This window comes from Lolium perenne, chromosome 3 (assembly GCF_019359855.2).
Source record: "Lolium perenne isolate Kyuss_39 chromosome 3, Kyuss_2.0, whole genome shotgun sequence".
NCBI classification, from domain to species: Eukaryota; Viridiplantae; Streptophyta; class Magnoliopsida; order Poales; family Poaceae; genus Lolium; species Lolium perenne.
The window spans coordinates 127,620,375-127,631,350 of NC_067246.2; the positions used below are offsets into that span (position 1 = coordinate 127,620,375).

At 46.5% G+C, this 10,976-nt stretch overlaps 2 protein-coding genes across 2 annotated transcripts; one reads left to right on the forward strand and one right to left on the reverse strand.

Annotated features, from left to right (window-relative positions):
• Nucleotides 1–338: 338 nt before the first annotated feature.
• LOC127339612 (uncharacterized) lies at nucleotides 339–3,274 on the forward strand. The gene is made up of 4 exons (XM_051365440.2): nucleotides 339–540; nucleotides 1,714–1,807; nucleotides 1,876–1,980; nucleotides 2,663–3,274. The coding sequence occupies exons 1-4, from the start codon at nucleotides 389–391 to the stop codon at nucleotides 2,990–2,992; spliced, it is 681 nt and encodes a 226-aa protein (XP_051221400.2). The 5' UTR covers nucleotides 339–388; the 3' UTR covers nucleotides 2,993–3,274.
• A 411-nt stretch (nucleotides 3,275–3,685) lies between these two features.
• Nucleotides 3,686–5,665, reverse strand: LOC127342363 (uncharacterized). The gene is made up of 3 exons (XM_051368304.2): nucleotides 5,158–5,665; nucleotides 4,710–4,921; nucleotides 3,686–4,620 (listed from the first exon to the last, which is right to left on the reverse strand). Exons 1-3 carry the CDS (start codon nucleotides 5,441–5,443, stop codon nucleotides 4,009–4,011), a joined length of 1,110 nt encoding a protein of 369 aa, XP_051224264.1. The 5' UTR covers nucleotides 5,444–5,665; the 3' UTR covers nucleotides 3,686–4,008.
• Between the last annotated feature and the right edge of the window lie 5,311 nt (nucleotides 5,666–10,976).

Below are 10,976 nucleotides of genomic sequence, written 5' to 3' on the forward strand. Positions count from 1 at the left end.
TATAGATGTAAGAATTTTCCATTTTTGCACGGTATTTCGTGTTGAAATTTTCCACTTTTGTAGATCACAATATTTTCTACATGTAGGTTTAATTTCAGATTTTTTTGATACTTTAAAATGCTGTTTTAATTTTTTTCAAAAAACAAGCAACGTGTAGCTCAAGCTACACTTGTGGTTTCCGTTTTGGGCTTTCACATAAAAAAATGATTAACATAATGCAAATGAAGGAATTTATAAACATCATAATGCTTACAAGGGAATTTACTTGAAACGTTGAAACCTCGAAAAAAAAACGGAGGTACCACAACAGAGATCAAAGGCGGAAAGTTCAGTCAGTAGACTCACTAGGGACGGAACCACAGCGGAGGCCAAAAGAAACGGCGCCCACATGGCGGAAGTCCACCTGAAATCGACCGCCGGGGCCGCCATGGAGGTGGAGACCAGCAGCGCAGGGGAGAACGCCGCTGGGGTGGCCGGTCTGCTCCGCGGGTTCCTCGCCGTGCAGCAGCGCCGCGCCGTGGCCTACTCCAAGCTCCGAAGGTATCGCCGGTGCCCCACCCTCCCTCCCCCTAAACCCTAGGAGTAAAGTCAGCAGAAATTCCCCGCGCACCGATTTTACGCGAGGCTTGACCTGGATGAATACCCAGATACCATCTTTGCGATTTCCCTTGAGCAGATCGTATTCACCCCATTAGTTTCTTAGCAGTACGGTAAATTAACGGCCACCAAGAACATGGGTTTCAGTAATGTCCAAAATCACCGTCCAGATCTGCAACATGTGGAAAAAGCTACGGTTTATTTCTGAGTTGTCCTTCAGTCAGCCCTCAGTTTGTTGCCACTATAGTTGAGTTTGCATGGTGTGATGTTACTTCAGGGGAATATCATGATCGGAACATAGTTCCCATTATGATTGCCGTTTTTCCCTTTTCATGTTGTAATTAGAATGGTTGTTTGATATCTAGTTAGAGTGGCTTGTTGATATCTCTTATTTGTGTTCCCAATTCAGCTTAGTTCCGATCCATAGCCCAAATATAGTGCTGAATTATAGACTATTTTGAAATAAAAGATTGTTTGTTTGTAATAGGTACAATTCTATTGACAACGATGACCTTTTTTTTCCCAAGATTACATTGTTTCAGTTGTCATGTTTCGAAGCATTTTCATGCTTATTTATTTCGAGGGTTGAGGGAAACACATACTACTTCAAAATTCTCGTGGGTCAAGTTATATGCTTGATTTAAGCAAAGATATGCAGTATGAAGAAAGACAATGGGTGCATCTTGGTTAAGTGTTGGAGAATTTGAGATAGTTCTTCATTTTCTTTTCAAGGTCACATCGGTTGCTCTCTTTTACAGTATGAATGAAAATATATCTCTATTTGTAATAAAACAAGATGGCAGTAAATAGAATCTCCATATGTGCCAATAGCGATATCTTAATATTGGTACTTGAGTTCTTTCTGCAAATGCAGACTCATGTATACCGATGACTAGTCTATAAACTGTTACTGGCATATGCTGGACAATTAGTAATTCTAATTATTTTGCATTATACTGCTGTATAGCTGTGTATGCTTAGGAACTGCGGTTGTGCCATTTGTGCATGGTTAGCTTTTGATACTTCAATGGTGATATTCTGTGTGAAGTGTTAAGCATGAAAATACCTCGCTATTGATACCATGAGCTTTGGTTACTCATTATGAAAGTTGTGCAGGGGTTTTTCTGAATACATGGCTACTGGAGGTGAAATTGCTTACCAACAACTATGTGGCAATGTTACAGCAGAATTCAATGATTGCTCAACAGAGGTTAACTGTGCCTGACTCATAAAACTATTTGTCATAAAAAATGAGACGCCTAATATTGTTTCCTACAGATTCTTGAAATGGTGTCCCTGCTCTCAAAGCCACATTTGTGCCGTGGCGATCTTGCCAACTTACTGAAGGATGTACAGGCACATGAGAGAGATAAATTGCAGCTGGTAAGCTATCTTTGACTCTTGTACTGCTGTATGGACCCCAAATGGTTCGATGTTATGATTTTTTTTTTCGATTGGAAAACTTTATAAAAACACCAGTATACCAAATATGTGTTCTATATTTCATTACGATTATTATTTTGTTATGACATGCTGAAGTTTATATGGAGGTACATTTAGTTTTTAAAGTTACACTTGGATTTGTTCGTTTGTGCATGCTAGTATCAGCTGCAATAGCATTATATATTCCTGTATGGTAACCACTCCAATCTCATACTTTTCGACCCCCAAAATGTTGTAACACTGAGTACTTAGCCTCTTTACTGATGTGGGCGCTTCCACGCTTTAACAGATTCTTTTCTATTGTTTGTGCATGCTAGTATCAGCTGCAATAGTATGGTATATTCCTGTATGATAACCACTGCAACCTCATGGTATTGTACCTCTAAAATGTTTTAACACTGAGTACTTATATCCCGCTTTACTAATGTGGGCGCTTGAGCAGATTCTTTTCTATCGGCATTACCTGGATTTAAATTATACTACTTTCTGGTATCAAGTTTTGTGACAAATGCATTTTTTTTTTCTGTTATCATCATCTCGTGTACAGTTTTGCTGCACTTTGTAAAGTAACATTTTCCGTAGTGAGTTGTCAGTTTGTTCATTATGTCTCTGGTTGGATCAGACAGCGAGGATTCAGGTACTGAAGAAAGCTGGCCGTCCTTCGGAACGCCTGGTAAATCACGATCATTGCAGGTCAAGCAGCATGGCCCAGCATGTGTGTGCGAACCTGAAGGAGATAACCGAGGCTTCCGGCACAGAGGACGCAGAGGCGGACGCTGAGTACGATGCTGCTCTCAAGGAGGCCATACAGGGCATTCAAGAGGCGGTGACCAGCATAAACGAGCACATGGAGGAGGTGCGGTACGAGATCGACGCCCTCGAGGCTGAGACGGTTGGCAGCAGCTTGGTTGAAGTCGAGGAAGCATTCCCTGATACTCTTTCGATAAAGTAGAGGAGTGATATATGCTGAAGTATTAGGCCATAGAAGGGTTTTAAACAGAGTTTGCTGCGAAGTGTAGTGGCTGGAGAATTTAGCCCAACAGTGCCTGGTAGAACTTGCATCAAATTCTACTGTAGGTTAACTCACATTCTTAGCTGGGGGGAAATGAAATTGGATGGCATGATTCTAGTGACAACAAACAATGCTAGCTTGCTTATTTTATTTGGAGGAGATTATACGAAGATATTCCGAGTTGGTCTTACTTAATGGTGATGTTGTTATTTGAAATTTGAATTTTGCCTTGAGCGGGTGCAGTTTATGAGTTCCGCGATTCATATCTGGACGAGGGCAAACGGTGCCTCTTGCTCAAGCTCAACCGAACTGAACATGGGTAATACTGTAGAAGGTCTTGCTCTCGTGCCCACTGCACTGCGAACCTGCCGAGTCAAGCTGGCACTATGCAAACGCAGCCTACCTCCATACAAAGCTTCCGTTCCCACCATCTTCGCCTTGTGAGATCATCAACAGTAAACCAGGTGACACAAGCTGACTCACTGGCATGGCCATATCTAGGCTGCATTTTTCCAGAAGCGAATGATTTTGGACATATGGCAGGTCCTGCTTGGGATGCAACTTTACTGGTAACATTGTCACCATCCAGGATTTCATTCTCCTAAACAGAGAATACATTGCAACATATTGGAGTATTGGCTACCAGATACATAAATAGATGATATTTTTGCATACATGACATCGGTACAGAAATAGCTGGGGCATCTCACATCACACAATTTAACGAGTACTAGTTTACAAGATACATGACTTACAAGTTAAGATAATCTCATATAACACAGCTTATAACAGATACACATGATAACTGGACTTGTTAATAGACTGCGGGAAAGACTATACGTGTAGCTACACATCTTCCAGCCGGCAAGGGTATTACAGTAGATATAGTGCACGTCCTGAGCACCACGGAACATAGTATGGCACCTCTGATTTCATTAGAGCTAAGGATATTTCTCTCATGACGGGAGTAGCCAGTTGGCCACAATAAGGAGAGACCAAGCGATTTTGAACTCGACCTGACAGTAGCCACCAAGGTCACATATACCCTCAGTTATGCCGCATTGTTGGGGTGTGAACATGACATCCCCGGATACAATGGTTTGTTTCAAGTCACCACATACAGGGTAGGCCTTTACACAAACTACCATGTCTTTATGCACATCTACTGAAACAACACGCCTTGAGAGATCGAGGTTACCATCTCGATCCACCACCGGTGGATTACTTCCAGCTGGAAAATCAAGCAACACAACTTCATCATGAGAGGAGGCGTTGGAGCAAGCAATTTGCCCTGCGTAGCCGCTCGGCCATGACCCACGGATAATTTGGGCACCAATGATAGTGGCCTGAACCGTTTCATCAAGCTCCTTAAAGTGCAAGTGTATTGTGCAATTTTCGTTGGAGCAGCGTGGACCATCAGCACCAGTAGTGCCATTGAAAGTGTAGACTTGATGGATCAATCTTTCTTTATCTTCGACCCCACCCTTCACTTTAAGATCAATTTCAAAATCAACCGGGTCAAGGAACACAATTGCACGAGACGGGCCAGTCAGCAACAAGTATGGATCCTGCAACCAAGCATCTTGGTGTAAGTAACAATTTATAAAAAAAAACCCAACCTATGCAGGGAAAACGAAATCAAGGGGGAAATGCATACCTCTTCAGTAAGGATTTGGCAGTTATCCCTCTTGCGATTGAAGAGAATATTGCGATTGCGATCCACAGGGTCTCGGGCAGCAACCATGCCGTAGACGTGCAGTGGCCACACGAGTTTTGTCTCCTCGACTTTGATGGAGAAGAGTTGCAAGGCGGTTGCGGTAGAAGCATTTTGGATGGCTTTGTGTGTAGTGAGCATGGAACTCACTGTCGCTGCATAAGCAAGCAAAGTGCGCGTTAGATAGATTGGTCTTGTGTGCAACCAAAATTCAGCCCAGAAACAGAAGAATTTTTTCGTTACAAGGAAAATGAACCAGAAACCATTCTTCGTTATTAAAAGTACAAGGATGACAGATCTGTTGTTAGAATCTCCATGATTGCTTGCGAATATATAGGTAAAAAACTAAGCCGGATGAAAGTAATTAAGCGATTTAAGTCAGATTACTCACTCTCTTGTTCGAAGCAACCGAACTCGCCACCCAATATATATTCCAAGCCTCGACGGTACTTGTCCATCTCCTCATCCTCGGTCAGCACCTTCCCCATGGACACCTCCCGATCTATATCGGCCCAATTGCCTTGTTCGTCTTCAGAGATCTTCTCCTCCTCCACCTCCAAGATCTGCTCCGTCGTGGCTGATTCCTCGTCGATCCTACCAGAGGAACCGCCCTCCTTACGGCGGCGCTTCGCGGATTCATCACCCCTTCCCACTTTGGTCTCCCGTACCATCTCCATCTGCAGAGGATCTCCCCGCCGCAAGGTGCCTAGGGTTTGGTTTGCTCCCACTTCTATTCGAGGATTGTGTCTTCGGATATACGAAGTCAAGGCCGTTCGGCAAGCTGCTTATATGGGGGTCACGACTAACCTGTACATAAATAGTTGATAACATTGGTACAGGAGCATCACACAATTTAACGACTACTCAGAAGACGACTTAGGCTAATACAAAACAAATATGATTACTGGACTTGTTTACAAGACAAGATATAGCTAGCCATCTTCCCGCCGGCAAGGGTATTACAGCTGATGCAGAGGTGTCACATGGAACACCACCCAACATTGTCTGACGCCTCCATTAGAGCACGGATATTCTCCCATGACGGGAGTAGCCAGTTAGCCACAACAAGGAGAGACCAAGCCTCTTTGATCTTGATCACACACTTGCCACCGAGGTCACATTCCTTCTCAGTTATCCCGCATTGTCCAGGTTTCAACACTTGAACACCTTCACCAAGGGTTATCTTCCTACCACCAGCAAGCGAGTAGACCCTTGCAGTAAATTTCATGTTTTTATGCACGTCTACAGAAACAACACGCCTAGAAAGCTCCAGGGTGCCATCTCGAGCCACTGGTGGATATCTTCCAGCTGGAAAATCAAGCAACACAACTTCATCATGAGAGGAGGCGTCGGAGCAAGCAATTTGCCCTGCGTAGCCGCTCGGCCATGACCCACGGATAATTTGGGCACCAATGATAGTGGCCTGAAACGTTTCAACAAGCTCCGTAAAATGCAAGTGTATTGTGCAATCGTCGTTGGAGCAGCGTGCACCATCAGGACCAGTAGTGCCATTGAAAGTGTAGACTTGATGTATCAATCTTTCAAAAAAACTCCCTCCCGGGTCGCCACGCACGGGTGACAACACCCACCAAACCCTAGAGCGCCGATGGGATCCCCTCCTCCGGCCGCTGCCGCCGCCAGGGCCGGCGGTGGCGGCGACGCCTGGCCATCAAAGATGGCTGGCGCGCCCCGGCTGGTCCCCTTCGTGCGGCGGCGGGACGCCATGGCGGCGACGCGCGTCGGGCTAGTGCGGTCGGCGGCGCGGGGCTACGTGGGCTCTGCGACGCGCGGCGGAGGTCCGGGGAGGGTTGCGGCGCGGCGCCATGGCGGAGGCAGCCGAGGTCTCGCACGGGAGGCGCGGAGAGCGGAAGCAGGAGCGACGTCGGGAGGCGCTGGGCGTGGCCGGAGCGGGAGGTGGCGGCGCGGAGAAGCTCGACCGGGGAGAGCCTCGGCGAGCAGAGGTCCGCCGCCTCGAGTCCGGTGAGGTCTGCGTCGCCCGGCGGCGGAGAGAGGAGGATGGAGTGCGGGCTAGATCTGGGCTTCATGGGCCCGATCTGGGTCTGCTGGGCCGGGGCGACCTGGACGTGGGTGGGCGCCTGGAGTGGGCGAGGTCCACCGCGGGCAGCGTTGCTCCGGCTGGAGGGGAGCATGGAGGCTGCGGTGCCTGGTCGGGCTAGAGGTGGAGATGGAGGTTGACCGCATCTTCGGCGTTGCGAGGTGTGTCGGAGTGGCTTGCAGTTTTTTGCGACTTCTTCGTTGAGGCGCCGCGGCGGCAGCGGTGAGAGGCTCAGAGGCGCTCTGCCCATGCTCTGGGGCTTCGGAAATGGTCGACGACTCGGACGAAAGTCTTGCCCGGCTTGGGTCGGGCCGGTGGCGACGGCGTCCGTGGGCGTCGTTCCCCTCCTTGGAGGCGTCGCCGTGGAGTGTCGGCATCTCCCTACCCTTGGAGTTCGGGTGTCTTCGGGTGAAAGCCTCGATCCGGTGCGGATCGCCACGATGGCGGCGTCGTAGACGTCGTGACTCTGCTGAGAGCTTTGTGCGTGAAGACACGATGCAGAGGTTCCTTGCGGCTCTATTCCGGTGGCGCAGCGGTCCGCGGCAGTTTTCCAGGGCGCTATGCACGCCTTTGCTGGCATGTTCTTGAGGACATCTTATTGGGTCCGACCAAGTCCCGTCATTGATCTCCTTCGGATGGTGCGTCGATAAGGAAGGCCTTTCCGGAGTTGTTCTTCTACGGAGGTGCCTAGCGTCGGTCGAGACGTGGCTTGGTTCTTTGCTTAGGACAGGTGCTTTGTGTTGTGGTTGTTTGGTTGGTAGCCGGTGTTGTGTGGGGTTACCCTCGTTGCTTGTAGCGAGTGGTGCCGTTCTTGTATTCAAATATCTGCCTTCTATAAAGATATGGTACGTCTTTGGCATACTCTCGAAAAAAGAAAAAAAATCTTTCTTTATCTTCACGCTCCCCCTTCGCTTTAAGATCGATTAGGAACACAATTGCACGAGACGGGCCAGTCAGCAACAAGTGCGGATCCTGCAATCAAGCATTGAACGTAGTGTGAGTAACAATTTATGATGAAAAAAGCAATCAACCCCAACCTAAGCAGGGGAAATGCATACATCTTGAGTTATGATTTGGCAGTTATCCCTCTTGCGACTGAAGAGAATGTTGCGATTGTGATCCACAAGGTCTCGGGCAGCCACGATGCCGTAGACGTGCAGTGGCCACTTGAGTTTCGTCTCCTCGACTTTGATGGAGTAGACCTGCAAGCCGCTTGCGGCGCACGCATGTTGGACGGTTTCATGTGTAGTCAGCATGGAACTCACGGTTGCTGCATACGCAAGAAAAAGTGCATGTTAGTTAAAGGATGACAGTTCTTTAGTTAGAATCTCCATGACTGATTGAGAGGAGGAAGGAAACCAAAGCCGGATGCAAGTAATTGAGCGAATTAGGTCGGATTACTCACTCTCTTGCTCGAAGCTACCAAACTCGTCGCCCCATATTCCAGGCCTTGACGGTACTGATCCATCTCCTCGTCCTCGGTCAGCACCTTCCCCATGGACACCTTCCCGATCTACATCGGCCCACTCGCCTTCTTCGTCCTCCGAGGTCTTCTCCTCCTCCAAGATCTCCTCCGTCGTGTCCGATTCGTCGTCGATCTTACAAGCGGAATTGCCCTCTGTACCGCGGTGCTTCGCGGGTTCTGCCTCAGGATGTAAGTGGCAGCGGCATCTAATGGGACCACATAAGCCGCCAGTGAAAAATCGATCAAACGGCCTATTCGAACGTCCGCCAAAGTTAGGTGGCGTATACTAACTTGCTGCTGCTGTTATACAAACCTCTGCTCTTGGAGACCCAACACTGTCTATAGGAATAGAAGCGTGCGTAGACATCACGATGTATGGCATAATAGGCATTGCTGGCGCGTGATAGGCTTGCAACGGTGCCAAAAAGTAGCTTCTTGTGACGGTAAAGCGCACGTCCGTTGGGAACCCCAAGAGGAAGGTGTGATGCGTACAGCAGCAAGTTTTCCCTCAGTAAGAAACCAAGGTTTATCGAACCAGCAGGAGATGAAGGCCACGCGAAAGTTGTTGGTGAAGGAGTGTAGTGTGGCACAACACCAGGGATTCCGGCGCCAACGTGAAACCTGCACAACACAATCAAGATACTTTGCCCCAACTTAACAGTGAGGTTGTCAATCTCACCGGCTTACTGTAAACAAAGGATTAAACGTATTGTGTGGAGAATAATGTTTGCTTGCAAAGAACAACAAAGAACAATGATTGCAGTAGGTTATATTTCAGATGTAAAAGAATGGACCGGGGTCCACAGTTTACTAGTGGTGTCTCTCCAATAAGATAAATAACATGTTGGGTGAACAAATTACAGTTGGACAATTGACAAATAGAGAGGGCATAACAATGCACATACATATCATGATGACTACTATGAGATTTACTTAGGGTATTACGACAAAGAACATAGACCGCTATCCAGCATGCATCTATGCCTAAAAAATCCACCTTCGGGTTAGCATCCGCACCCCTTCCAGTATCAAGTTGCAAACAACAGACAATTGCATTAAGTACTGTGCGTAATATAAACAATACAAATATCCTTATACAAGCATTGATGTTTTATCCCTAGTGGCAACAGCACATCCATAACTTAGAACTTTCTGTCACTGTCCCAGATTCAATGGAGGCATGAACCCACTATCGAGCATAAATACTCCCTCTTGGGGTTACAAGTATCAACTTGGCCAGAGCCTCTACTAGCAACGGAGAGCATGCATGATCATAAACAACACATATATGATAGATCAATAATCAACTTGACATAGTATTCCATATTCATCGGATCCCAACAAACACAACATGTAGCATTACAAATAGATGATCTTGATCATGATAAGCAGCTCACAAGATCTAAACATGATAGCACAAGAGGAGAAGATAACCATCTAGCTACTGCTATGGACCCATAGTCCAAGGATGAACTACTCACGCATCAGTCTGGAGGCGGACATGGTGATGTAGAGCCCTCCGGTGATGATTCCCCTCTCCGGCAGGGTGCCGGAAGAGATCTTCAGAATCCCCCCAGATGGGATTGACGGCGGCGGTGTCTCAGTAACTTTTCTCGTATTTTGGCTCTCGGTACTAGGGTTTTCGCGACGGAAGGATTATATAGGCGAAGGGGCAGAGTCGGGGGACGCCCGAGGGGCCCACCCCATATGGCGGCGCGACCATGGGTGGGGCCGCGCCCCCCTATGGTGTGGCCGCCTCGTGGCCCCTCTTCGTCTCCTCTTCGGTGTTCTGGAAGACTCCGTGGAAAATAAAACCGTGGGCTTTTGTTTCGTCCAATTCCGAGAATATTTCCTGTGTAGGATTTCTGAAACCAAAAATAGCAGAAAACAGGAACTGGCGCTTCGGCATCTTGTTAATAGGTTAGTGCCAGAAAATGCATAAAAATGATATAAAGTGTATATAAAACATGTGAGTATTGTCATAAAACTAGCATGGAACATAAGAAATTATAGATACGTTTGAGACGTATCAAGCATCCCCAAGCTTAGTTCCTACTCGCCCTCGAGTAGGTAAACGATAAAAAGGATAATTTCTGAAGTGACATGCTACTATCATAATCTTGATCAATACTATTGTAAAGCATATGAGATGAATGAAGTGATTCAAAGCAATGGTCTATAGTTTGTTAAGAAATAGATAATGACTAAACAACTGAATTATATAGCAAAGACTTTTCATGAATAGTACTTTCAAGACGAGCATCAACAAGTCTTGCATAAGAGTTAACTCATAAAGCACTAGATTCTTAATAGAAGGTTTTGAAGCAACACAAAGGAAGATTTAAGTTTCAGCAGTTGCTTTCAACTTTCAACATGTATATCTCATGGATAATTGTCAACACAAAGTAATATGATGAGTGCAAATAAGCAAGTATGTAAGAATCAATGCACACAGTTGACACAAGTGTTTGCTTCTAAGACAGAAAGAAGTAGGTAAACTGACTCAACATAAAGTAAAAGAAAGGCCCTTCGCAGAGGGAAGCAAGGATTACTCATGTGCTAGAGCTTTTTATTTTGAAAACATGGAAACAATTTTGTCAACGGTAGTAATAATTCATATGTGTTATGCATAAAACCTCCTATAAGTTGCAACCCTCATGCATCGAATACTAATAGTGCCCGCTCCTTG

What these genes read in the sequence shown, in the direction of transcription:
- LOC127339612 (XM_051365440.2), top strand. Translation starts at nt 389, where the DNA reads ATGGCGGAAGTCCACCTGAAATCGACCGCCGGGGCCGCCATGGAGGTG. An exon ending in GCCTACTCCAAGCTCCGAAG is followed by an intron (nt 541 to 1,713) that starts GTATCGCCGGTG and finishes AAAGTTGTGCAG; the next exon opens with GGGTTTTTCTGAATACATGG. An exon ending in AGAGAGATAAATTGCAGCTG is followed by an intron (nt 1,981 to 2,662) that starts GTAAGCTATCTT and finishes TGGTTGGATCAG; the next exon opens with ACAGCGAGGATTCAGGTACT.
- LOC127342363 (XM_051368304.2), bottom strand. Translation starts at nt 5,443, where the DNA reads ATGGAGATGGTACGGGAGACCAAAGTGGGAAGGGGTGATGAATCCGCG. An exon ending in CGGTTGCTTCGAACAAGAGA is followed by an intron (nt 4,922 to 5,157) that starts GTGAGTAATCTG and finishes TTGCTTATGCAG; the next exon opens with CGACAGTGAGTTCCATGCTC. An exon ending in GCCAAATCCTTACTGAAGAG is followed by an intron (nt 4,621 to 4,709) that starts GTATGCATTTCC and finishes GCTTGGTTGCAG; the next exon opens with GATCCATACTTGTTGCTGAC.